At 38.5% G+C, this 26,665-nt stretch overlaps 1 protein-coding gene and 1 pseudogene across 1 annotated transcript; both read right to left on the reverse strand.

The window, feature by feature from the left end:
* Positions 1 to 11,223: 11,223 nt before the first annotated feature.
* On the reverse strand, positions 11,224 to 12,144 carry LOC123854981 (glyceraldehyde-3-phosphate dehydrogenase-like; annotated as a pseudogene).
* Positions 12,145 to 20,591: 8,447 nt separating this feature from the next.
* LOC123855497 (cytochrome b-c1 complex subunit Rieske, mitochondrial) lies at positions 20,592 to 26,309 on the reverse strand. The gene is made up of 2 exons (XM_045891171.1): positions 25,984 to 26,309; positions 20,592 to 21,412 (listed from the first exon to the last, which is right to left on the reverse strand). The coding sequence occupies exons 1-2, from the start codon at positions 26,195 to 26,197 to the stop codon at positions 20,802 to 20,804; spliced, it is 825 nt and encodes a 274-aa protein (XP_045747127.1). The 5' UTR covers positions 26,198 to 26,309; the 3' UTR covers positions 20,592 to 20,801.
* Between the last annotated feature and the right edge of the window lie 356 nt (positions 26,310 to 26,665).

Below are 26,665 nucleotides of genomic sequence, written 5' to 3' on the forward strand. Positions count from 1 at the left end.
TTTCTGCTGGTCACCTCAAGTTAATTCCTTTAAAATTATATGCATCAAAAACTAATGATGTATGGTGATGAACAAAACATAATAAAAAAAATTATATGCCTTAAAGGTACCACAAGGGCTGATGAGTTGAGTACACCTATGATAATTTATGCAGGCTGTTTTGCGCACAGCTTTAGTATATCAAAAATATTCTTATGCTAAATTACTTTGTACAGAGGATATAATTTGTATTAAGAAAAGCACATAGATTCATTTGTGTGAAAAAATGCTTAGAAAAAACAGTATTTAAATAAAATGCAGTCTAATATATAAGAATGCAGGTAATATATAAGAATGTTTTACACTTTATAACTGCCTTCTTCCCATAAAGACATTAATTGTCAATAAAAGAACATATTAGATCTTAAATGATCTTCCTGTTTCACCCTCAAGTCAACCAAAGATCAATTTCCCAGTTTCTTCTCCATGAATTCAATAAATGAAAGGAAACTGCCCAGAGGTAGTACCCACCATCTGTATCTATAGCATTTACTCTTAGGATTTTTCATCTGCTTAGTAATCCACCCTCTTTATTGCTTCCCCTTCCTCCCCTAGAAAGCATTAACTCCTGGGCAGAGCTGTTCAGCTTCCTCATCTCAGAATGCTAGGAAAGCCATACTGCATTTCTTACTGATGTTGCGTCACTTACTCAGCTCAGCAGTGAGCTATCTTTTCTAGAAACAACCATTTCATTCAAGTAAAGTAAATGGTGAGGGCAAGTGACAAATACACCCTTTCCTTAAATAATATCTATACTGGCCTTTGCACTGAGTATCAACCACTCCTGGAATTCAGAAGCAATGCAGTGGCTAGAAAAATGGCACTTGCCTTTGGCCCTCTGTCTCCTCATTCCCGTACACTATAATCTTTCCTGTGTCCATCAAACAACCTGAAATCCTTTTCTTTTTTTTTTTTTAAAGATTTTATTTATTTAATTGAGAGAGAGAGAATGAGAGAGAGCGAGTACATGAGAGGGGGGAGGGTCAGAGGGAGAAGCAGACTCCCTGCTGAGCAGGGAGCCCGATGCGGGACTCGATCCAGGGACTCCAGGATCATGACCTGAGCCGAAGGCAGTCGCTTAACCAACTGAGCCACCCAGGCGCCCCTGAAATCCTTTTCTTATAACCCCAAAGTGACTTCTGGCCTTTTGAAAGGTCAGATCCTAAAACCCTTATGCAAGAGAGAGTCCCCACTGACCAATGGATGGAATTGTGTGTCCAGGTGTTTTAAATTGGATATACTGGCACTGATTAGAGGCAAAAAGTGTCCTGGAGATTGCTCTATTTTGTTTTTTTGCGCACCTATTCCTCAATTATATGGCCACTCTAGACTGAACCGAACACATAAAAGTCAGAAATAGAGCTCTACTTATTAAGGAGGGCACGTGTTGTGATGAGCACTGGGTGTTATACGCAACTAATGAATCATTGAACACTACATCAAAAACTAATGATGTACTATATGTTGGCTAACTGAACATAATAATAAAAAAAATAGAGCTCTAAATTCATTGAGTTTCTTGATCTAATTCTTTCCTGTAAACATAGGGCCTCAGGCTAGAGATTCACAAATTTAGCCCTGCATTAGAAGTGGTTGGGAGCTTTAAAATATCCCAATCCCAAGTTGCTTCTTTATCATTTATTATTTTTTAATGAGTCAAAACAAAGTGTTTTTAGCATATATAAATATGCATATATATATAATGTCAATATTTTGAAAATGATTCAAAATGTCTATGTCTATTTTACATTAACTGCATTTTTTTTCATTTTACCTTTTGGCTTTCTGATCTTTTCACCAATTTCTCCCATCTCCCACCTCTGGCAACCACCAATCTGTTCTCTGTATCTATGAGTCTCTTTTGTTTTTGTTTTTGTTTTGTTTTAGATTCCAAATATAAGAGAGATCATACAGTATTTGTCTTTGTCTGACTTATTTCACATAGCACAATGCCCTTGAGGTCCATCCATGATGTCACACAGCAAGATTTCATTCCTGTGTACAGTTGTGTAAAATTTCTATATCCATTCATCCATTGACAGACCCTTGATTTGTTTCTAGAACTTGGCTATTGTAAATAATGCCACAAGAAACATGAGGGTGTATATATCTTTTTTAATTGGTGTTTTCCTTTTCTTCACGTACCCAGAAGTAGATGGATCATATGGTACTTCTATTTTAAATTTTTTGAGGACACTCCATACTGTTTTCCAACATGGCTACACCATTTACATTCCCACAACAATGCACAAGAGTTCCTTTTCCTCCACATCCTTGCCAACTCTTGTTATTTCTTGTCTTTTGGTAATAGCCATTCTAACAGCAGTGAGGTGGTATCACATTGTGGTTTTGCTTTGCATTTTTCTTATGATTAATGTTGTTGAGCATCTTTTCATGTAGCTGTTGGCTATCTGTATGTCTTCTTTGGGAAAATGTCTATTGAGAGCTTGTGCCCATTTTTAATTGAATTATTTGTTTGGCTATTGAGTTGTATGAGTTCTTTATATATTTTATTTATTAGCCCCTCATCAAATATACAATTTGTAAATATTTTCTCCCATTCAGTAGGTTGCCTTTTCATTTTGCTATGGTCTCCTTTGCTGTGCAGATTTTCCGTCTCCCACTCACTCATTTTTGCTTCTGTTGCTTTTACTTTGGTTTCAAATTCAAAAAATCGTCTCCAAGACTGATACTGAGTTGCTGACTGCCTATGAAGAGTTTTATCGTTCAGGTCTTTAGTTCAAGTCTTTAACCCATTTTTTTTTTTATTAGCTTCAGAGGTAGACTTTAGTGATTCATCAGTTACATATAACCCCCAGCACTCATTACATCATTAATGCCCATCATTATTGCCCATCGCCCAATTATCTCTTCCCCCCACCAACCTCCCCTCCAGCCACCCTCAGTTTGTTTCCTAGAGTTCAGTGTCTCTTATGCTTTGTCTCCCTCTCAATTTTCATCTTATTTTATTTTTCCTTCTCTTCCCCTATGTTCATCTGTTTTGTTTCTTAAATTCTATATATGAGTGAAATCATATGGTACTTATCTTTCTCTGACTGACTTATTTCACTTAGCATAATACCCTCTAGTTTCATCCATGTTGTTGCAAATGGCAAGATTTCATCCTTTTTAATGGCTGAGTAATATCTCATTGTGTGTGTGTGTGTGTGTGTGTGTGTAGATATAGATATAGATATAGATGATATAGATATAGATATAGATATGTATATACACACCACATCTTCTTTATCCATTCATCTATCAATGAACATCTGGGCTCTTTCCATATTTTGGCTATTGTGGATATTGCTGCTATAAACTTTGGGGTGCATGTGCCCCTTTGAATCACTGTATTTGTATCCTTTGGACAAATACCTAGTAGTGCAATTGCTGGGTTGTAGGGTAGCTCTATTTTTAACTTTTTGAGGAACCTCTATCCTGTTTTCCAGAGTGGCTGCACCAGTTTGCATTCCCACCAACAGTGTAAGAGGGTTCCCCTTTCTCCACATCCTTGCCAACATCTGTGGTTTCCTGTCTAGTTCATTTTAGCCATTCTGACCCATGTGAGATGATATCTCATTGGGATTTTGATTTGTATTTCTCTGATGCTGAGTGATGTTGAGCATTTTTTTGTGTGTCTGTTGGCCGTTTCTATGTCTTCTTTGGAGAAATGTCTGTTCATGTCTTCTGCCCATTCCTTTACTGGATTTTTGTTTTTTGAGTGTTGAGTTTGATAAGTTCTTTATAGATGTTAGATACTAGCCCTGTATCTGATAAGACATTTGCAAATATCTTCTTCCATTCTGTAGGTTGCCTTTTGGTTTTGTCGACTGTTTCCTTTGCTGTGCAAAAGCTTTTTATCTTGATGAAGTCCCAATAGTTCATTTTTGCCTATGTTTCCTTTGGCTTTGGAGATGCATCTAGCAAGAACTTGCTGCAGCTAAGGTCACAGAGGTTGCTGCCTGTGTTTTCCTCTAGGATTTTGATGGGTTCCTGTCTCACATTGAGGTCTTTCATCCATTTTGAGTTTATTTTTGTGTATAAGAAAGTGGTCCAGTTTCATTCTTCTGCATGTGGCTGTCCAGTTTTTCCAACACCATTTGTTGAAGAGACTGCCTTTTTTTCCCCCATTGGATATTCTTTCCTGATTTGTCAAAGATTAGTTGACCATAGAGTTGAGGCTCCACTTTGGGGTTCTCTATGCTGTTCCATTGATCTATGTGTCTGTTTTTGGGCCAGTACCATACTGTCTTGATGATTACAGCTTTGTAATACAGCTTGAAGTCAGGAATTGTGATGCCTTCAGCTTTTGTTTTCTTCTTCAACATTCCTTTGGCTATTCAGGGTCTTTTCTGGTTCCATACAAATTTGAGGATTGTTTGTTCCAGCTCTATGAAATATGCTGATGGTATTTTGATAGGGATTGCTTTGAATGTGTAGATTGCTTAGGTCTTTAATCCAGTCTGAGTTCATTTCTGTGTATGGTGTAAGATATTGATCGAGTTTCATTTTTTTGCATATGGCTGTTCAGTTTCCCCAATACCATTTATTAAAAGAGACTGTCCTTTCCCCATTGTATATTCTTGGCTCCTTTGTCATAAATTAATTGACCATATATGCATGGGTTTATTTCTGAAATCTCTTTTCACTTTCATTGATTTATATGTCTACTTTTATGCCAATACCATAGTATTTAACTACTATAGCTTTGTAATTTAGTTTGAAGTCAGGGAGCATGATAGCACCAACTTTGTTCTGTCTCGAGATTGCTGTGATATTGGATATCTTTTTGTGGTACCATACAAATTTTAGAATTATTTATTTATACTAGTTCTGTGTAAAATGCCATTGGAAATCCAATAGGGATTTCACTGAATCTGTATATTGCTTTGGGTAGTATGGACATTTTAACAATATTGATTCTTCTAACCCATGAACATGGAATATCTTTCCATTTGTGTCTTCTTTACTTTCTTTCATTAATGTCTCATAGTTTGCTATATATAGGTTTTTCACCTCACTGGTTACATTTATTTCTGGGTATTTTATTCTTTTTGATGCATAGTAAATGGAATTGTTTTCTTCCCTGATAGTTTGTTATTAGTGTATAGAAACACAACAGACTTTTGTACATTAATTTTATATCCTGTAACTTTACTGAATTTATTAGTTCTAAGAGTTTTTTGATCGAATCTTTGGGCTTTTCTATAAATAATAGCATGTCATCTGCAAATAGTGACAGTTTTACTTCTTTCTTTCTAACTTGGATGCCTTTTATTTCTTTTTCTTGACCAATTGCTCTGGCTGGGACTTCCAAATACTTTCAACATTGAATAGAAGTGGCAAGAATGGACATCCTTGTCTTGTTCCAGATCAGATCTTTGAGAAAAGGCTTTCAGCTTTTAACTATTGAGTATGATGTTAGCTGTAGGCTTGCCATATATGGTCTTAAATACATCAAGGTACATTTCCTCTATACCCACTTTGTTGACAATTTTTATCATAGATGGATATTGAATTTTGTCAAATGCTTTTTCTGCATCTATTGAGATAAATCATGATTTTTATCTTTCATTTTGTTAATGTGGTGTATCATGTTGACTGTTTTGTGAATGTTGGAACATCTTTGCATCCCTGAAATAAATCCCACTTGATCATGGTGTATTATCCTTTTAATGTATTGTTGAATTTGGCTTGTTAATATTTTGTTGAGGATTTTTGCATCTATATTTATCAGGAATATTTTCTTTTCTTGTGGCATCCTTGTCTGGTTTTGGTAGGAGGGTAACGCTGGCCTCATAAAATGAGTTTGGAAGAGCTCCCTCCTTTTCTAATTTTTGGAAGAGTTTGAGAAAGATTGGTACTATTTTTTTTTTTTTTGAATGTTTGATAGAACTCACCAATGAAGCCATCTGATCCTGGGCTTTTGTTTGTTGGGAGGTACTTAATTACTAATTCCTTAGTAGTAATTTTTCTGTTCAGATTTTATATTTCATTATAATTCAGAGTTGGTAGGTAGGTCGTATGTTTCTAGGAATTTATCCATTTCTTCTAGGTTGTCCAATTTGTTGCCTTCAGTTGTTCATAGTAGTCTCTTATGATCCTTTGTAGTTCTATAGTGTCAGATGGAATGTTTCCTCTTTCATTTCTGGTTTTATTTATTTGAATTTCCTCTCCCTCTCCCTCTCTTGGTGGCTTCCATACCATTTAAATCAGTTTAAAAACCATTAATGCCTGGAGGTAAGCCCAGGCAGTTTTTAAAGCTCAGCAGGTGATTCTAGTGGCTACCAAGTTTGAAAGATTGGTCTGGGGCTATAGTTCTCAGTTGTGGTTGCATATTGGAATTGCCCAGAGATCATTTAAAAATTCTGACTCACAGGAGAACCTGAAACCAATCAAGTCATAATCTCTGGGAGTGGGTTGGGAATCAGTGGTTTTTGAAGCTCCCAGATGATTCTAATGAGCACAAATTTGAGAACCACTTCCCTAGGCAAATCCCTTCATGAAAAATATAGAGAAAACCTCATGGTGATGCTCCTCAATTGCTAACTTTAGGAAAATACCTTTCCTACCTATTGGCAAATGTCCATTCTTATAAAATCCATTGAACTTAAATCTTCCCTAATAATTCTTTTTTTAAGCCTTATTGAGGAGTAATTGATAAATATAATTGTATATATTTAAGGCACACAACATGATGATTTGATATACATATACATTGCCAAATTATTACTAAGATCAAGATAATTAACACATCCATCACCTCACATAGTTAACATAGTTAGCTCTTTTGTGTGGTGAGAGTGATTAAGATCTATTCCCAGTAAATTTTAAGTATACAATATCTTATTAACTACAGTCACTGTGCTGTGCATAAGATTCTCAGAACTTGTTCTTATAACTGAAAATTTGTACACTTCAGCCTACATCACCCCATTTCCTCCTTACCCCAGTATCAGGTAACCACTGTTCTACTCTCTATTTCTCTATGAAATTGGCTTTTTTTTTTTTTTTTTTAAGATTCCACATATAAGTAATACCATACGGTATTTGTTGTCTTTTTCTATCTGGCTTATTTTACTTAGCATAATGCACTCCAGATTCATTCGTGTTGACACAGATGGCAGGATATTCTTTTCTATGGCTGAATAATATTCCATCACATACATATACCACATTTTATTTATCCATTCACCTGTCGATGAACACTTAGGTTGTTTCCATATCTTAGCTATTGTGAATAATATTGGAATAAACATGAAAGTGAAGATATCTCTTTAAGATACTGATTTCAGTTCCTTCAGATACATAACCAGGAGTGGGATTGTTGGATAATACGTAGTTCAATTTTTAGGAACTAAAATTTTTAGGAGCTTTGAGGAACTACCATACTGTTTTCCATAACAGCTGTACCAATTTACATTTCCACCAACAGATATAAGGATTTCCTATTTTCCACATCCTTGCCATCACTTGCTATCTCTTATCTTTTCAATAACAGATATCCTAACAGGTGTGAAATGATATCTTATTGTGGTTTGATTCCCATCTCTCTGATAATGAGTGATGTTGAGCACCTTTTCATACATCTATTGGCCATTTGTTTGTTTTCTTTGGAAAAATATCTATTCAGGTCCTTTGCCCATTTTAAAATTGGATTATTTGCTTTTTTGCTATCAAGCTGTATGATTCTTATTTAACATCATTCACTCTCACTTTCTGGGGTAGATAACCCCTCATCCAGGTTGTTCAGCTTCTCTCTATGGCTCTGAAATTCCTCCAATCTTTCTTGGATTATTTCTTGGCAAACATGCAGAGACAACACAAACAGATACACACATAACTTAGAATGTTACACTCTGATGAAGACACTTGTTTTTTGTCCACCTTGAAAGCATGAGGTGAATATCTGAGATCAATGGACAGGAAGGATACATGCCTAATATATATATCCTTACATGGACAGGATGTGGAGAAGGGAGGGAAAGGGAATAATTGTGAAGGGGGCTTCCACTAGATATGTAATATTTTATTTTTAAAAATCTGAAGCAAAATTTAATGAAATGCTAGCATTTGTTAAATCTGAATGGTGGGTTCATGAGGGTTTATTCACATTTTTGTGTTTAAAATATTTTATTAAAATTTAGGGATCATCATCATAATGTTTTTAAAAAGGTGTTACAGCATTATACACAGAAAATATTATCTACACACTAGTTATTAGACAAAAGAGGCAAATTTGCTATTTCAATCAACAGGCTTGACATTTGTTTTGTTTTTAATGAGGAAAGTGGTTCTAGATCTGCACTATCCACATGTGGCTATTTATTTATTTATTTATTTTTTTTTTTTTTAAAGATTTTATTTATTTATTCATTAGAGACAGAGAGAGGCAGAGGGAGAAGCAGGCTTCCCGCGGAGCAGGGAGCCCGATGCGGGACTCGATCCCAGGACCCTGAGATCATGACCTGAGCCGAAGGCAGACGCTTAACCATCTGAGCCACCCAGGCGCCCCCACATGTGGCTATTTAAATCAAAACTAAAATAAAATTTGAAATTCAATTCTTCAGATACACTAGTCACATTTCAAGTGCTGAATAATCACATGTGGCTAGTGGCTTCAGTATTGGACAGCACAGTACAGATTATAGAACATTTCCTTCATTGCAGAAAGTTCTATTAGACAGTTCTGGTCTAGATAATAATATATAATTATATGGCAAAATGCAAATGACTTTTCTGCAATGAACCTCCATCCTTCTTCCCTTCATATTTGAATAAACTAAAGCAATCTATGATTTAGGATGGACCTGCAAATGAGTGATGCAAATAAATAAGTGGTAAATCTATTGTTTTTAATCTTCCTAGAAAACAGTTACTAAATTCAAAAATTACTCTACCCATATATCCAGAACTGTACTTTTATATGGCTTTTGTGTATAAGTTTATGTCTAACGGCTAGTAGGCAAAAAATTGACAACTGACAAATATTAATCAATGTCTAATATTAATTAATAGAAGGGACCAACTGATATTCCAAGTGAGGTAATAAGTCAGGAAAAATGTCTGCCCAGAGAGTCAGGAGAGTATAATTTCAAGTTTTTCAAATTACAAAGCAAAACAGGTTTGTATTCCCTTTCCCTCCCTTCTTTAATAATACTAAAAACTGTAAAGAAAAAACCTAATCATCATGCTCCCCTCAACTCTACACTTATGACCCCTTGTAACAGCATGGAAGTGCTTATCTATACCTTCCTCTTTACTCATGCAAACATATCAAAGCAACAATATACATATAGAGGATGTTTTTGTTTTTACCAAAGGGAGCCATATTATACATTTTACTTCGTAATTTTTTTTTTCACTTAGCAATATGTCACAGACATCCTTATATGTCTGCAGATATTTGTATAAACTCATTTTTCCTCAATCTCTTTTTGCATATACACAGATGCATATACACATATATTCATACATGTATATATGTATGCATATATATACATATGTATGTGGGTGCACATATATAATTTTGCAAAATGGGCTATCATTCATGCTGGGCAGGCAGCTAGTAGTATTTTCTTGCTTTTTCCTTGTTAACTTGTTTCTGTGCACCCCCCCACCCCCACCTCTCCCAGACTTTTTCTCCCCATATCCACCTCAATCCCAGATAATTCATGTTAACAGAACCTGGTATTCATCCACATTTTTTCCACACTCATAAAACACATTAAAAAACTTTTATACATTCTTTTATTGTTTTTTTGTCATTGTCATTTTGTTTCTAGTTTGGGCCCACTATAAATTCACCCAAACAAATATTCTTATACCTTCATTTTTCAATAGTTGTGTTTTTATTTCTTTGGGGAGTGTCTCAGAAGAATGGGTATGTGTATTTTTGGTTTTGGAAAGCAGTCTGGAGAAATATATTAAAACTATCTCCTGTTTCTGCCAGCAATGTGTAAGTACCCCTTTCTCACACATATTCAACAGCAAAGGATGTTTCTCCTTAAAGTTTTGCCCACCTGATGGATGTAAAGTGATATCTCATTACCATTGTGCTTAATCTGACAACTAAGATATTTAATACCTTCTCATTTATTAGTCTCTCAGATTTACTTTTTTTCTGTCTGTGCTTATACATTTCTTTTTCCTACTTTTTTTCTGGAGTTTTGTCCTTTTTTTTGTCAGTTTACAAAATCTCTATAGATATTGCCTAATTCTTTCATTTTCATTGCTTTTTGGGTTTTTTTACAAATCTATTGTCATTTGATTTGGCTAATATCTTTTGTTATTCAAGATTCTATTTTGGGGGGTGCCTGGGTGGCTCAGTCCTTAAACATCTGCCTTCGGGTCCCAGGGTCCTGGGATCCAGCCCTGCATCACATTGGGCTCCCTGCTCAGCAGGAAGCCTGCTTCTCCCTCTCCCACTCCCCCTGCTTATGTTTCCTCTCTCGCTGTCTCTCTGTCAAATAAATAAAAATAAAATCTAAAAAGAAAAAAAGATTTTGTTTTTGTATACAAACAGGCCTCTATTTTCTGATATAGATCCTGTCATGATTAAGGTCTTCTCCATCCTCAGATTATATAGTTTGAGATTTTCTTAAAATTTGTCTTACATGCATCTTTAATCTCCCTAGAATTTGTTTTCATGCATAATGAGAGCCGGGATTCAACTCTGTTTTCTTCCAGAGGGATAGTAGGTTTTGCCAGCACCGTTTATTAAACAACCCATTCTTTTCACCACTGAATTGATTCCTGCTTTTCTTATATTAAATTCTCATATACCCTAAGATCTAGTTCTTGATAGTCTATTTTGTTCCACTAACATGTCTGTTCCCATGCCAATGCCATATAAATCTAACTACAGTGATTTTATAGTGGGTTCTTGCTTCTAAAGCCAACCTCCATTCTTCTTTTTCATACTTTTCTTGGCTCTTGGATATTTTTTATTCTATATAAATTTCATGCCCATTTTATCCTAAATAAAACAAGGTAAATATACAATCAAACAAAAACCACTATAGAGATCCTAAATACATGCTAATTTGGAAAAAATTTTTTTTGATGAAACTAAGTTATGCCATTAAGAATATGTTCTTTCCATTTGCTTAGATCTTGATTTAGACTTTTTTCATAGATCCTGTACTTACTTATTTTTCATAAAGTCCTGTTTCTGCAGTCAAATTAATTGTCATACCAGGAAATAAGCTTGACAAAGCAGTCATTGAGGGCATTACAAGTCCCCGCATCAAAGGTGCAAGAGTGGATGTCACTGTAAAAGTCGCAGGAGATAACCCGGTCCCATTGTAGCCTAGGATGCCCTTAGGGGTCCTTCTGATGCCTGGTTCACCACCTTCTTGATGTCATATTTGACAGCTTTTTCTAGATGGTAGGTCAGATCCTTAACCAACACATTGGAGGTGGGGACATGAAAGGCCATGCCATAGCTTCCCATTCAGCTCAGGGATGACCTTGTCCACAGCCTTGGCAGCACCAGGAGAAACAGGAATGATATTCTAGGTAGCCCCTCAGCCATTATGCCACAGCTTCCCAGAGGAGCCATCTGCAGTATTCTGGGTGGCAGTGATGGCATGGACTGTGCTCATGAGTCCATCCACAATGCCAAAGTTGTCAAAGATGACCTTGGTCGGGGCAGGGCAGGGGGGTTGGAAACTGTTGGCAGTTCAGGAGGCATTGATGACAATCTTAAGGGAGTTGTCATACTTATGGTTCATGCTCATCATAAACTTGGGGGCATTAACAGAAGGGGCAGAAATGATTACCTTTCTGGCTCTGCCCTTCATGTTAGCCCCAGCCTTTTCCAAAGTAATGAAGACACCAGTAGACTCTACAACATATTCAGCACTGGGATCTCACCCCTGGAAGATGGACATAGGCTTTTCCTTGATAAGCTTCCCATTCTCAGCCTTAACTGTGCTTTTGAGCTTGTCATGGGTGGAATTATACTGGAACTTGTAGACCATGCAGTTGAGATCAACAAAGGGGTCATTGTTAGCAACAATATCCATTTTGCCAGAATTAAAAGCAGCCTTGGTAACCAGGTACCCAATGACAGTCAAATCCATTCACTCCAACCTTCACCATCATATCTTAAGGATGATGCAAGTGTCTATCCAACAGGGAGGAGCAGAGAGCCTTGATTTCTTTTACTAGCATTTTATTTAGAAATTTTTATTTATTCAGTAAATGAGAATGATGTGCTATTTTTTGTATATTTAATGTCTAGTTTTAATATTAATTTTATGTTGAATTCATAAAATGAATTGTAGAGCTTCCGTATCCCACCTTACCCTACATCCCCATGGTATAGAATTTTGCTAATCCAAAGAATGCTTCATGGGCTAGCAGCATGGACATCAATTGGACGTCAAGCTCATTTCCTGGAACTTGTTAGAAATGCAAAATCTCAGGCCATAACCCAGGCCTATGGAATTAGGATATGCATCATAAACAAGATCCCCAGGTGAATTGTATGCATAGTAAGATTGGAGATTTGATCTAGAATAGCTTAAGCAGGAATGGAATTATCTTTTCTTTAAAGTGTCATATAGAACTCGGATATGAAGCCAACCAGTCATGTTAACTTTTTATACTTAATTTGATCTACGCTAATTGGTATATTTAAGGTTTCTACTTCTTGAGTAAATTTTGGCATTTTATATTTTGTTAATAAATCATCTGTATCCCCTGAGCTTTACAACTTTGCTGCATAGAGTTGCATTCTTATATTACTTTATTACTATTTAGTATCTTCCATCAAGTGATAATGGCTCATTCTCTTCTCATCTTATATATTTTTGCTTTGTCTTATTTCTTTTTATCAAGCTTACAAAAGCTGTATCTATTTTCTTGTTCTTTTCAGAGAACTAGCTTTTGGATTCAATTAGTAATAATCCTTTAGTTAAAACCTGGCAGGGGAAGAGGGTCCTACAATGTGAACCATTACTGTGGATGAATTCAGCTTTGCTATTAGCATCAAAACCATGTCCACATGCAAATCTGAATTTCCAGGGGCTAAAGAATCATGAGAATACAGGATTAATACCTATCTTCAACTGATGAATCGCAGTCTGAATAGGAACATACCTCCACCTTGAAATTGCCTTTCCGCATACCTAATCATATTCTGAATGTCATATATGGTCTCACGGGTAGAGTTCACTAAATAACGTTTTGAGCATTTGTATTTTGCTTTACAGTTTATAATGCCTTTCATACCCTTTATCTCATTTGAAATTTATGTTTAAAAGGTTCTAATAGATAATCTTGACTAAGGGGAATGCAATCCCTTAGTCCCTTACAATTTTCATATACTGAGATCAGCTGGGGCCCTCAGAATGCTCTGTTTCTCTAAAGGGCCAAACAGGGGCCACAGAAGAGTTTGTATTGTGGTGAGAGCTAAGAAAGCAAGTATTCCCTCAGATAAAGGAAGAGGCATTAGTTGAAATTTTAACCATGAATAGATAAAAGAAAATGGCAAATTTCAGACAATCATCTTAAACCAGGCAATTATGTGAAATGCATTAGCTTTCTTTCAATTAAGGAGTCAAGGTTTTGTTTGCCCTTTTAAAACTGTATGAAAAACTATTACTTATGCACTCTCATTTCTTACCTTTGCAAATATTCTAATCAGATAAGGATTTCAGTAGCTAGATGACTGTAAGCTTTTGCACTCAAATTGGCCCAAGTTTAGTACAATAGCTGCGAAGTATAAAGTGTAGTTTCTTGAATTTGGGATTTTTAGTTCACTGATAGACCAATCTTATGTTGATCATTATGGAGGACTTATTACAAAGATACTGCTGAAGCCCTTCGCAAAATTTTTAATCTTGTACTGCTGACCAGAGATCTAAGATCTATAATAATCTTTTTATAAGAATTCGCATAGGCAAATACTTGAACAGTCTTTCTGTGTAGTGTATTTAGGTGTCCTTTAAGTACCTACAGTAGAAACCATTTTAACCTCCTATTCCTGGCAGTACTATGCTTAGGACATTTTTAACTTCCAATAAGTAGTGCTGAGTATTGAAAAAGAGAAAATAATCCTCCATCATTCCTACCTCGGAGAAAAATTGATCAATTCACCTGCTTGATAATATTTTTCCCCTCTAAGCAAAATGTTCCCTTCCTAAATTCTAGGGTAGAAAGTGAATAAGAGAGATGAAATGTTGTAAGTAATGACCCGATGTCCATTGCATTTTAATGCTGGAAATAAAATACTGAAGGACGGACCTTTTGACATTGAAATCTTACTTGGGGAGAAGAATGTTCATTATGAACCAAATGAAAAAAGTAAAATAATCCATTTTTTAAAAAAAGATTTTGAATTATTTATACCTTTTGAATTCCTTTGAATTTTTTCTTCTGGGAGGAGTGTAAACTTAAATCCAAAATATCCTGTAATATTAGTTCATTTCTCCTCTGACCTAAAGTCCTAGAAAAATAAGATACACAGACATTACATGATTGTTCAATTTTTAAAGATGTTGTACAAAGTATCTGGAAATCTTTTCTTTCAAACAATGCCTCTCAGAAATTTAACCCCCTCCCCCCACCCTCCACCCCATTCAGCACTCAATTCCATGGCTAAGGAGTTGCCAGATCCCCAGCCCCCCTCAGTCTAGTGGTGGGGAGACAGACCAGGAGAGTGAACTTCAAAATAGAGGAAAACATAGATATCTAAATGGATATGCCCTGATTTTCGGGAAACTTGCTAGAAAAGTGAATGTAATTCAAGGGCAGAATACCACACCTAAAGAATCTTGAAGCAGGGCACCTGGGTGGCTGTTGGCTTAGTGTCTGCCTCTTAATTTCAGTTCAGGTCATAATCTCAGGGTCCTGAGATAGAGCCCCACACTGAGCTCCACAATCAGCAGGGAGTCTGCTTGAGATTCTCTTTCCCTCTCTCTCTGCCCCTCCCCACAGTGCTCATGCTCTCTCTCTCTCTCAAATAAATCTTAAAAAAAAAAAAATCTTGAAGGTCAGGCTGAGAACAAACCAGATAAAACAAAAGAAAGGAAGGGGAACAAGGCAGAGGGGACAGTGTGGGAAGAGACTGAGAGAAAACAAGAAGGCAGGTAACATCCAAGTTCTGTGTTACTGGAGCAAAGGCTTTACTGATGGGATGCAGGTAAGGGCCCCATAGAGGTTCCATGTTCAGTTTTGAAGTCATCTTTTGACCTACATTAATGCATTAATTCCTAAAGAAATCCTGAGGCAGTGTCTTTTTCATATAAGGGAGAGAGGTACAAAGAGATTAAGTGATTTATGTCAGATCACATGTCTAGGAAATGACAGAGCCAGGATTAGAACCCAAGAACCAAGCCCGTACTCTTTACCTCTACACCCCTTGGCAACCCATATGGAGGATGGGTTTTAAGGGGAGAAGATTAGAGGAAAGAAAAAAGACCTTGCTGCAATAGACCAGGCAAGAATTGACAAGGCCTCAATTAATGCATATGCATATATGTATTATATACATTTATGTATACAGACACACACAGGTATATACACACAAATACATATACAGGATTGTGATCAGGACTATACATGCTGCACTCAGAGTCCTTGGGTTAAACTAAAATTTTGGTTCCACCAACTTACCAGCTATATGATTATGGACAAGGCACTCCCATGGATCTCAATTTCTCTACCTGTAAACTAAGAATAGCAACATTACCCAGCTGACAGGATTTTTTGAGGATTGAATGAGATCGTACACATAAGTACACTTAGTCTATGGACTAGGAGTTGGTGCTCAAAGCTTGCCCCTATTAGAATGTTACAGATTGCAGAGACAGTAATGGACCTGTTTTATTAAGTAGGTACAATTAGCAGGGTTTGGGGATTTAGAACCAGGGGAAGGGGTAATGGAAAAGGAGGCAGAGGAGACTAGAGGTTCTTACTGCCAGGTAGATTACTGGGTAGATGGGAAGGTCACCAACTGCAAAGAAGAAGATGGCTTATGGGAAACAGAGATGACTTCCTTTCCTTTTGGACAGTTTAAGGTGTTAATGGAACATCTGTGTACAGATGCCCAGTTTAAGTGGCTGAACATGACTGTGAAGTTCAGGGAAGTAATCTAGGGGAATCATTAGCAATAGGTGATAGTGCAAGTGTATGAGAACAGTGGGCCAGGAATATCACTCTGAAAAATATGCACATTTATTTTGGGTCAATATACAAAAGGCAGTATTTATTTATTTATTTATTTAATTTTAAATTTTATTTATTTATTTGACAGAGAGAGACACAGCGAGAGAGGGAACACAAGCAGGGGGAGTGGGAGAGGGTGAAGCAGGCTTCCCGTGGAGCAGGGAGCCCGATGCAGGGCTTGATCCCGAGCTGAAGGCAGACGCTTAACGACTGAGCCACCCAGGCGCCCCAAGGCAGTATTTAAATGACATGAAAATACAGAAAATGCCATTTCAGCACAATGAGAATGAAGAGTGACTTCTGACGAATAGTACATTCCCACTGTTCAGAATACAGGGCACTAATAGCACATTCTGATCCTAAACCATATATATCAAATAAGGACAAATGCCCTCTGCACACTTAGATTGAGTCAAACAGATTTTATGAAGATATGCTCAGAAAGACAAAAGTAAATGTGACATTAAGAAACAATGCTAGGGTTTTTGGAAAGGTCATTTTCTATAACCACTCTGTTTAACGCATAATAAAAAGGGAATCTCAAGATTGTCCCAATCTTTACTCCCAGTAAAAAAGTACATGCTAATCATCTGATGTCAGGATGCCAACTGGTCAAATTTCCTTAAGTCATTTCCCCCTAATATCTAGGATTTTGTTCCACTGAAATAATCAAACATAAGTCTGCTCTAACCATTTAGCATAGTATCAATTAATTTTACTTGTCTTGGTCATTTGTGGAACAAAGCCTTCTTTTAAAAACTAAATGGGATACTTAAGTTTAACATCATTAGTCAAAATATCACAGAAGACATAAGCAGCCCACCAAATCCAATTCCAGCACAGAACACCTGTGATACATCTAGGAACGTGCAAACTTCCTGTTTTTGGCCTTTCCAGGCAGGGAGTCACAGTGCAGTTGTTTGGCATTTCAAACATGAAAAGATGAAGGTAGCACTTCAGCATGGGAGGGGGTAATAATGGGGTATGGGCATTTCTCTTCAGGAAAGTGGTGCTGCTACTGGGTATTTACCCCAAAGATACAAATGTAGGGATCCGAACGGGTACGTGCACCCCGATGTTTATAGCAGCAATGTCCACAATAGCCAAACTATGGAAAGAGCCAAGATGTCCATCGACAGAAGAATGGATAAAGAAGATGTGGGGTGTGTGTGTGTGTGTGTGTGTGTGTGTGTGTATATATATATACACACACACACACACACACAATGGAATATTATGCAGCCATCAAAAGGAATGAAAGCTTGCCATTTGCAACAACGTGAATGGAACTAGAGGGTATTATGCTGAGTAAAATAAGTCAATCAGAGAAAGACATGGATCATATGACCTCACTGATATGAGGAATTCTTAATCTCAGGAAACAAACTGAAGGCTGCTGGAGTGGTGGGGGGTGGGAGGGATGGGGTGGCTAGGTGATAGACATTGGGGAGGGTATGTGCTCTGGTGAGCACTGTGAATTGTGTAAGACTGTTGAATCACTGACCTGTACCTCTGAAACAAATAATACATTATATGTTAAAAAAAAAAAAAAAAAAAAAAAGAGAGACGATAGCAGGAGGGGAAGAATGAAGGGTGGGGAGTCGGAGGGGGAGATGAACCATGAAAGACTATGGACTCTGAGAAACAAACTGAGGGTTCTAGAGGGGAGGGGGTGGGGGGATGGGCATTTGGGCACATTCTGCATGGAGCACTGGGTGTTATACGCAAACAGTGAATCATGGAACACTACATCAAAAACTAATGATATAATGTATGGTGATTAACATAACAAAAAATTTTATTAAAAAAAAAAAGGAAAGTGGTGCTGATGGTTTGGGCAGCACAGTTTTTAGCTTGTGGACCTGTGTTCCCCTCACAACTGAGTATTGTGTTCCCACTCCCCGATCCCTCCATCCCAATACCAGCAGCATCCTCCAGCCATTGTGACTATCAAATAACGGCCACAAACACCCCCTGGAGTAGGAAGGCTGCCCTGTTTGAACACTACTATTGTAAAAGATTGGTTCAGTTGATTAAAATGCTTTGGATGTGTTTATTGAAGTACCAAATACTGCCAACACAACAAATATTTATCTAAGAAAACTATTTCCATTATTGGGGCAGGGGGGTTGAAGAGGCTCAGAGAATCTTAAAGGCAGAAGACCTCTTAGAAACCATCCCAAATTTACAGATGGGGGAAAACAGTGTCCAAAAGAGGTTAAGGAACAGGCCCATGGTTCGATGGCTAGGAAATGGCAAAGCCAGAATTAAAACCCTAAATTCTAGTCCAGTACTTCCACTACGCTATGCTCCGAACTCACTCAATCCACACATGGATATATTAAAAGCTCAGCAGTTTCAGCTATGCCCAAAGGAACAAAAATTCCTTTAAACTTACACACAGGAAAAATCAAACCCCCCCCCAAAAAAGTCACTCAGATTTGTTGGGATCTAAGAATTCATGCTTTGAGGCCTCTACTCCAGGCTTAATAATTCATCTTAAAATTAAAAATTGGAATTTTTATTTATCATCCCGTAAGTTCTTCCAAGTAAGAATTTTATGACTGTAAAAATATATATGAGCTCCTACATTAGCATATCCTGAGGAAGTGAATAGTTCCTGCTGCTTTTTAAAAAGAAAGTAGGAACTCAATTCAACTTCAAATTTTGTCAGTTTATAATAAATATATTGGTATAGTTTTAAAAAATAAATTGTGGACAACTGGCACCATAAAAAGGTAGGATGAGAAGAAAGTGTAAAATGATCTTCCTCATAAATATTAGGAAAAAAGGAATCTTACTACAATGATAAAATATCCAACCAATACCTACATTTCATGGCCTCATGATGGGGGGGGGGTGGCCATGTTTCATGTGAGATGCTCCAAATATTAATGAATACTACATACCCACTGTGCTTATACACAATGATGTAATTTCACTACTTTTAGTAAACTAGCAATGTTTGGCACCTTTTGTCTTATATTTTTACCCCAAATACCGGAACATAAAATACTATTATAATAAGCCCCATTTAGCACACCTTTCTTTCTAGAATGGTACAGATGAACCAAATATCTGCTCATAAGCATAAAAACTTGGACATTTTCTTTTTGATGCACTTAGCTACCATTTTAAAGACTGGAACCCTGGACGGCCAGTTCCCTTTGGAAGACCTAACCACTTAATCTAATTTACTTTCTTACAAATACACATGTGATCAAAGATGGACCCAGTGGTGTATTACTGGCCCATGGCCAAACAGCAAAGATAAGGCAAACTTATCAAAGCAGCTGTTGACTCTCAACGAAGGGCACAGCCCACTCCCAGTTCCCAGGGAGAGTATCAGATCTGTCTTGTTTCACTTGTGTAACTGAAGGTAGAAGGCAGAAAGCAAGAAGTGGGTGTGGATTCTGATGTCTCCCTGTGCCCACCTTCACTTCACCGTGAAAACTGGTGACTGCAAATACAACTGAAATACCTCAAAATGTAATCACTGCAGAAACAAAACCAGCAGGATCATTTTTTTTTTTTTTAAAGATTTATTTATTCCTTTGAGAGAGTGAGAATGAGAGAGAGTACATGAGAGGGAGGAGGGTCAGAGGGAGAAGCAGGCTCCTCGCTGAGCAGGGAGCCCGATGCGGGACTCGATCCCGGGACTCCAGGATCATGACCTGAGCCGAAGGCAGTTGCTTAACCAACTGAGCCACCCAGGCGCCCAGCAGCAGGATCATTTTCACACTAACACAGTGTAAGTCAGATACTTTGGCCTCTTGATAGGGTGGATGCAGGAGCAACGGGAACATGAATATCCATACCTGATGAAGAAAATAACAGCAGCACTCCCATTCTGGAAAGCTTTTCTCAGATAATATCCCACCACTGCCTCTTAAAACTGAAAAATTCTAAATACTAACTTACTCCCATATGTGAAAAAGAAAATTTCCTGACCTATCACATAAGCAGGAAATCGGCTACCTAGAAGTGGGGCTAAACCCTCCGAACTGCTAACACCTCATTTAGGACTCTATTCCCATAGAGTATATTCAACATCACCACACAGACTTGAGGTGGGTGGGTGGGTGGGGCGGTGCAGAGGGGTGGAGACGGGGCAGGACACACGTAGCCAGGACTCATGTGCAAGAGACAAGACGGGAAACCTGGATACTACTATTTCTGCCAATGCCATAAATATCTTCCAGGACTTGGAAATGACCAGTTGCACCTCAGTCTATCCATTAGCACTGTAGAATCTGTGTCCCTGACACAAAGAAGGAAGATGGAGAAAGTTGATTATAGGTATCACAAATATCTTGTACACCGGCCTGTAATTTTTAAATAGAATTAACTATCAAAGAAACTGCACTTTTTAAGTCTTTGAGGTTAACAATGTTTAACAGTGGCTTTATTAGGTGAATGCTTGAAAGCATTCAACATTAAATTCAATTTACTTCACATTAATGTTTGCAAATACATTATTAGCAATTCTTAAATATTTCAAATCAACTTAAGTATAGAGGGCTTGCTTCTAAGTCTTCTGAGGTGACAAGAAGACCAAAAGGAGCCTAGAACTTGAGTCCAGGTCTCTAACCAACAATCACCATGTCCTCACCAGTGAACTCATATGAGGGAACTTCAAGGTTGAGAGGGGCAGGCCCCTTCCTGATCCTGCCAGAAGCATCATAGTGTGACCCATGGCAAGGGCAGTAATAACCACCAAAATCTCCTGCATTTGCAATGGGTACACAACCAAGATGAGTGCAAACACCTATCAAGATAACCCATTCAGGTTTCTTTACTCGATCTAAATCATGCTGTGGGTCCCTCAACTGGGACATTTCAACTGCAGCCTCCTGCTCAATTTCCTTCTTGGTTCTATGGCGCACAAATAGTGGTTTTCCTCTCCATTTGAAAGCCATGTTCTTGCCTTCTGGAATATCGGATAGCTTGATTTCGATTTTCGACATGGCCAACACATCAGCAGAAGCACTCATGCTGGAAACAAACTGGGAGACGACATTCTTGGCAGCATATGCAACACCTATACTAGTCGTTGCAGTTATCAAATAGGAGAAAGCTTTTCTAGCCTCACTGCTCTCTTTTGAAGACTTCGTAGCATCTAACACCTCAGTGCGTCGATAGTCAGAGAAGTCAGGCACTCTGATGTCTGTGTGGGAATAACGAATGGAAGCTGGGACTGCGAAATAAACAAAGTTAAAAAACACAATTAGATGAGTACCGTGAAAGGGACATACATCAGGAAATAACCTTTGTGAATTCATAAGCAAAAATCAAGTTATAAAAATGTGAAATATGGCACTCACTGATCTCAGAAATTGTCAAGTTGGCAGTGCCAGCATATAAAATACTGAAAAAGAAATGAGGTCAATCACTACCTATCATACTGGTAAGAAATCACAAGATTATATGTGTAAACTGAGTTTCTCGTGATTGAACACTACTGATTCAGAATTCTTAACAATTTAGTGCATCAAATCTAAAAAGTTAAACAGTACTGTAAACAGCAATATTTTAAAATCCCTGAAAATTCAACCTGCCAAGACATACAATTATGGTAACTATCTCTCACATTCTCTGGATTACAAGGGACCCTAAAACTCCTTAAGTCTACCCAATAAGTTGATTTGTGACCATCTTATTAAACCAAATGTCTAACTTTACATTCCAATCTACCTACTTGCTGAAAGAACTGCTAAAAATTCATCAAATACTTATTACAAGATAATAAACATTCTGTGAACTGTCAGCTTAACTTTAGTTGCAGAAAATTTAGAGATTTCTATTTTATACTCTGGAGCATAAATCAGTATTACTTTAACTTCAAGTAAAGCCACTAATGGACAAAAAAGAACATCCTTATCAAAATATGCAACCATCAAATGAAATATCCAAAAGAACCAATTATTTCAATTTAGTACAGGATAAAAGAGCAAAATTTTCATATATCCCACTTTTCAGTCAAGGGCAATAAATTCTATAAGCGTAAAGGCATTATCTTTCTTTTTCACTGGTGTGGGTCTCTCAACTGAAATACTACTACTGCAGGCCAATTAAATAGGCCAGATCTTTGTCAAACGAATGTTAAATAAACAAATAATTACTATTTATGTAGTATGTTGGATATAAGCAGTTTTAAGATTTTCTTTGAGTGAGCAAGAGAGAGAGAGAGAAAGAGGCAAGAGAGAGAGCATGTGCAAGCAGGGGGAGGGGGAGAGGGAGAAACAGACTCCCCACTGAGCAGGGAGCCCAAGGGAGGCTCCATGCCAGGGTCCTGGGATCATCACCTGAGCTGAAGGCAGATGCTTAACTGAGTAACTCAGGCACCCCAGTTTTGTTAAAAAAACAACAACAACAACAAACATATTATGTCCTTTGTCCCATACCATTTTGAAATATCTGACAAAAAAATGAACTTACTGGCATCACTTTTAAGTATGTTTCAGGAAGCAAATCTCTGCAAATTGTATATGCATTTTAGGAAATTTGCCACAAGGTTTCCTTTTTAGAAGAGGGACACTAAAAATTCCTCACTGAGAAAATGTGTTGTTTCTAAAAGAAATATGTACTTATAAAATGCATTTTCATATAAGTTGCAATTCTACTTGGTCTACTAGGCTGTCTCATCCTAATATACTTCTTGAACAGTTAAACATTACAATAAAGACTATATCAACTACTTTCACGTGGTTCTCAAGGTCAATAACAATGGAAGCCCTAAGTACAATTCACCCTTGAACAACAAAAGATTCTGGGGCACCAAGCCCACATGCAATCAAAATTCTGTTATCTTCTGACTCCCTCAAAACAGCCTACTGTTGCCTGGAAGCCTTACCAGTCAATTAACACATATTTTGTATGTTATATATACATGTATCATATATTGCATTCTTAAAATAAGCTAGGGAAAAGAAAATGTTATTAAGAAAATCATAAAGTACATATGCAGTACTGTACCATATTTATATATATATAAAAATCCACACAGACGTGGACCTGTGCAGTTCAAACCCATGCTGTTCAAGGGCCAACTATATTCATAAAGAATGGTAACCTATCAACATTATTCTATGTACTTTTCTGACTAACCCAACATTTTTTGGAGGGGATCAGGACATGGGTAGTGACTACCTGAGATTCACAACTATGGCAGAGTGACATTGCATTATATACTACTCTACCTCTCCCTAATGCTAAACCTGTCAGTGTAGACTGGGGTTTGGGATCAAGTATGAATTACTTTCCTTTAGTACTGTCTGGGATTACAAAGGAAAGATGTGTATCATACTTAAAAGATGAAGGAACCTAAGTTCATCCTTTACATTAAAAACAGTATCTACAACCCCTGACCATGTTAACAGCATACAAGGAAACGTATAGGAACATTAAATAGAATGGTTTTGACATTCTCTTCCGGAGATTTGGTGGTCCAAGAAATCCAGTTGTCTACTCCCCTTTTATCTAGCAGGTTACACTTTATATCATACTACACCACCACGAACACTTTGGGAAATTAAACTGCCATATTGTGACAGTCATTCTCTAAGTAATTTACATTAACTCTTATTAGGTGTGACTTTAGCAGCAAAAATGCTAGCTAGATCTAAACTCGAGTAGAATCAGATACTTCTAGAAACAGAAAACGTAAGGGATTATAACAAAACAGGTTTCTGTTTTTTCTTTTAAGGTGAACTCTGATGTGCCCTGGAAATCTTCCTCACCTCATCGAATCCTCCTGATCGAATCCTCCCCTCTCACACCCTCAGTACTATCTTTCCACAAACCATCTAGACAGGAGATTTTTTTTTTTTTTAAAGATTTTATTTATTTATTTGAGAGAGAGAGAATGAGAAAGCACAAGAGGGAAGAGGGTCAGAGGGAGAAGCAGACCCCCCGCTGAGCAGGGAGCCCGATGTGGGACTCGATCCCGGGACTCCAGGATCATGACCTGAGCCGAAGGCAGTCGCTTAACCAACTGAGCCACCCAGGCGCCCCTAGACAGGAGATTTTAATGTGAACTGAAGCTACAAGCTGAAGACATGATCACAGAAAAAGTTTGCCTTATGGTTCTGTATTATTTACCAGTTCTTGGAAAAGTCAGGTAAGCCTCTAATTTTTAGAAAAAACCCTTTAGCCATTAGACAAATTCCAAAGATCCTTTTTGCCTTTGCTGTTGAAATTTTCTCCTCCCTTATTGTTTCTCACCTCCAGGTCCAAAGAATAGGCTTAGGGTGGGCTAGGGTACTCTGTTCATGCCCTGAACAATGTCTCCAAAACCCACCGGTGCCCCCTAATAAAAAAAAAAAAAAAAACCAAAAAAACCCACCATTTTATTCATCCACAAATATTCTGAACTGTATGCAAAATCTGAGGTTGTAGGAAATAGAAAAATAAAGGAGATTTTTCTCTATGCCCTCAAGCACAAGGTCAGAGGAGTCACCAGGAAACACAATAGTGGAAAGTGTTATGTACTATAAAGCATAAAGGAATCAGCAAATAAAAGATTTTATTGACCTGATCCTGAACAGAGATTGACCTGGTAAGACTTGGAAATATGGAAAATGGAGTGGATTATTTTACAGTAGAGAACAGGGTGAATAGAGGAAGAATAAAGAATGGGGGCAACTTAGTTGTAGGGCAAGCATTACTTGTCCTACTTGCCAAATCAACTGTCAGTGGGGCCAGGAAGGTAACACAATGAAGTAGGTCTGGTGAGGACTGTGATGAACTGGAAGAGCGCTTGCTCCAACTAAGAGGGCAGCCAGTGCACAGCACACTAGACTTTTCCCATGTAGAAACTAGAGTTCAGTGTTGCCAGATTCCAACATTTTAAGACACACAAGACATCTTCCTTTTAAAACTATGCAGGTTGGGCAGACTACAGGCACACTGGCCTACAGGTTGCCACTTCAGGATTTCCAATCCGGAGCCTGAAAAAAGAAATGGAACACAAGCCACAAAAGATAAAGAGTAGGATTCGGTGAGAGTTGATGGCTAACTCAGTCTTTCAAATCAACCTCTGCCTGTTGCTCTTCTTGAGGAATAAACTGATTACAGTGTGAAAATAACGGCCCACCAAATGAAAACGCTGCTAATACTCGACACCATTAATGACCTTGGGGCATGTGTTAGTGTGTTGTTGTTGTTGGGAGGGGGCGTGAAAGAGAAGGGCACTGAAGGGATCAGGTGGTGGGAAACGGGACAACGTCCCAAATATTAATAGCAGTTCCTATTTTTTGAGCATGTATAAAGTGCCCCAAAATGTGCTAATGGCTTTATGTAAATTTTTCCATCTGAAACTCACGACATTACCTACGAAACTGGTATAATCATTCACCCATTTCACTGGTAAGGCAACACGTTTAGAAATCTGCCCAAAGTCAAACGACCTGTAAGCAACAAAATCTGTCAGACTTTGCTGAAACGGTCGGCCGTCAGGGTTCTTGAATTTATCCTGTGAAGTACAAAATTTGGCCTGTGGTTTACCCAGACTGGTCGCCAACGGAAACAATCCCTCAGAGGCACGGGAGGCCAGGGCCGGAGGTCACCTGCGATCGCTCACCCCAGCTGCGTCCGTGCCCCGGTGAGAGCGGAGGCCCGGGAGGTGCAGATGATTGCCCAAGGTCGACCCAGCCCGGAAACTTAATCCCCCAAGCAGGGCTCCGCTCCACTTCCCCGCCCTCCTCGGGTGTGCCCTGGGTCCAGAGCCAGAGGGAGCGAGAAAAAGGGGGTCCCCTCAGCCCGGCTCACCATTGAGGCCCACGGAGGCGGCCAAAGGCCGGCTCGCGGCCTGGCCACTCAGCGACTCTCGGCACAAGAAGGGCCGCTTCACGTCCAGCACTGGAGGCTCCGGGGTGGCGGGCACCGAGGCCTGCACCAGGGGCCGCAGCGCGCCCGCCACCCCGCGGGACGTGGCCGACAGGACGGGCGCGAACGGGCCCGAACGGGAGGCCACCGACAACATGGCGACAGCTTCTCCAAACGCCGAGCCGGTCACAGGGACGACCTTCCGCCCGCGGCGCAGGCGCGAGGAGGCGCAGGAGGCGCGCCCCGTGACGTCAGCGCGCCGGCCCAAGTGGTGCCCGAGCCTGAAGAGGCGCTGCGTCAGAGGCAGGGCTACGAGCATACGCTGAGGGCGGAGCCAGGCGGGGAGGAGGGTGTGCCTCCTTCTGCGTCCGGCCCGCGCGCCTTTTGGTCCTGGGATCTACCCGGAAGAAAGTGGGCAAAGGAGGTCCTGCGGGAGTGTCCCGTGGATCGACTTTGCGTCCTTCAGGGTAAAAACTATCTGTAGGAACCTAGGGATAAGAATAAGTTATCACAGTAGATTAAATAGGGGTAATAATAATTCTTAACATATGTTAGGGCATATACATATATATTAGGTTATATGTACTTGTAAAACCTAGAATAGAGCCAAGCATATAGTGACCAT

Source organism: Mirounga angustirostris, unplaced genomic scaffold (assembly GCF_029215605.1).
Source record: "Mirounga angustirostris isolate CCGP_5_RB_7025 unplaced genomic scaffold, mMirAng1.0.hap1 SCAF_16, whole genome shotgun sequence".
NCBI classification, from domain to species: domain Eukaryota; kingdom Metazoa; phylum Chordata; class Mammalia; order Carnivora; family Phocidae; genus Mirounga; species Mirounga angustirostris.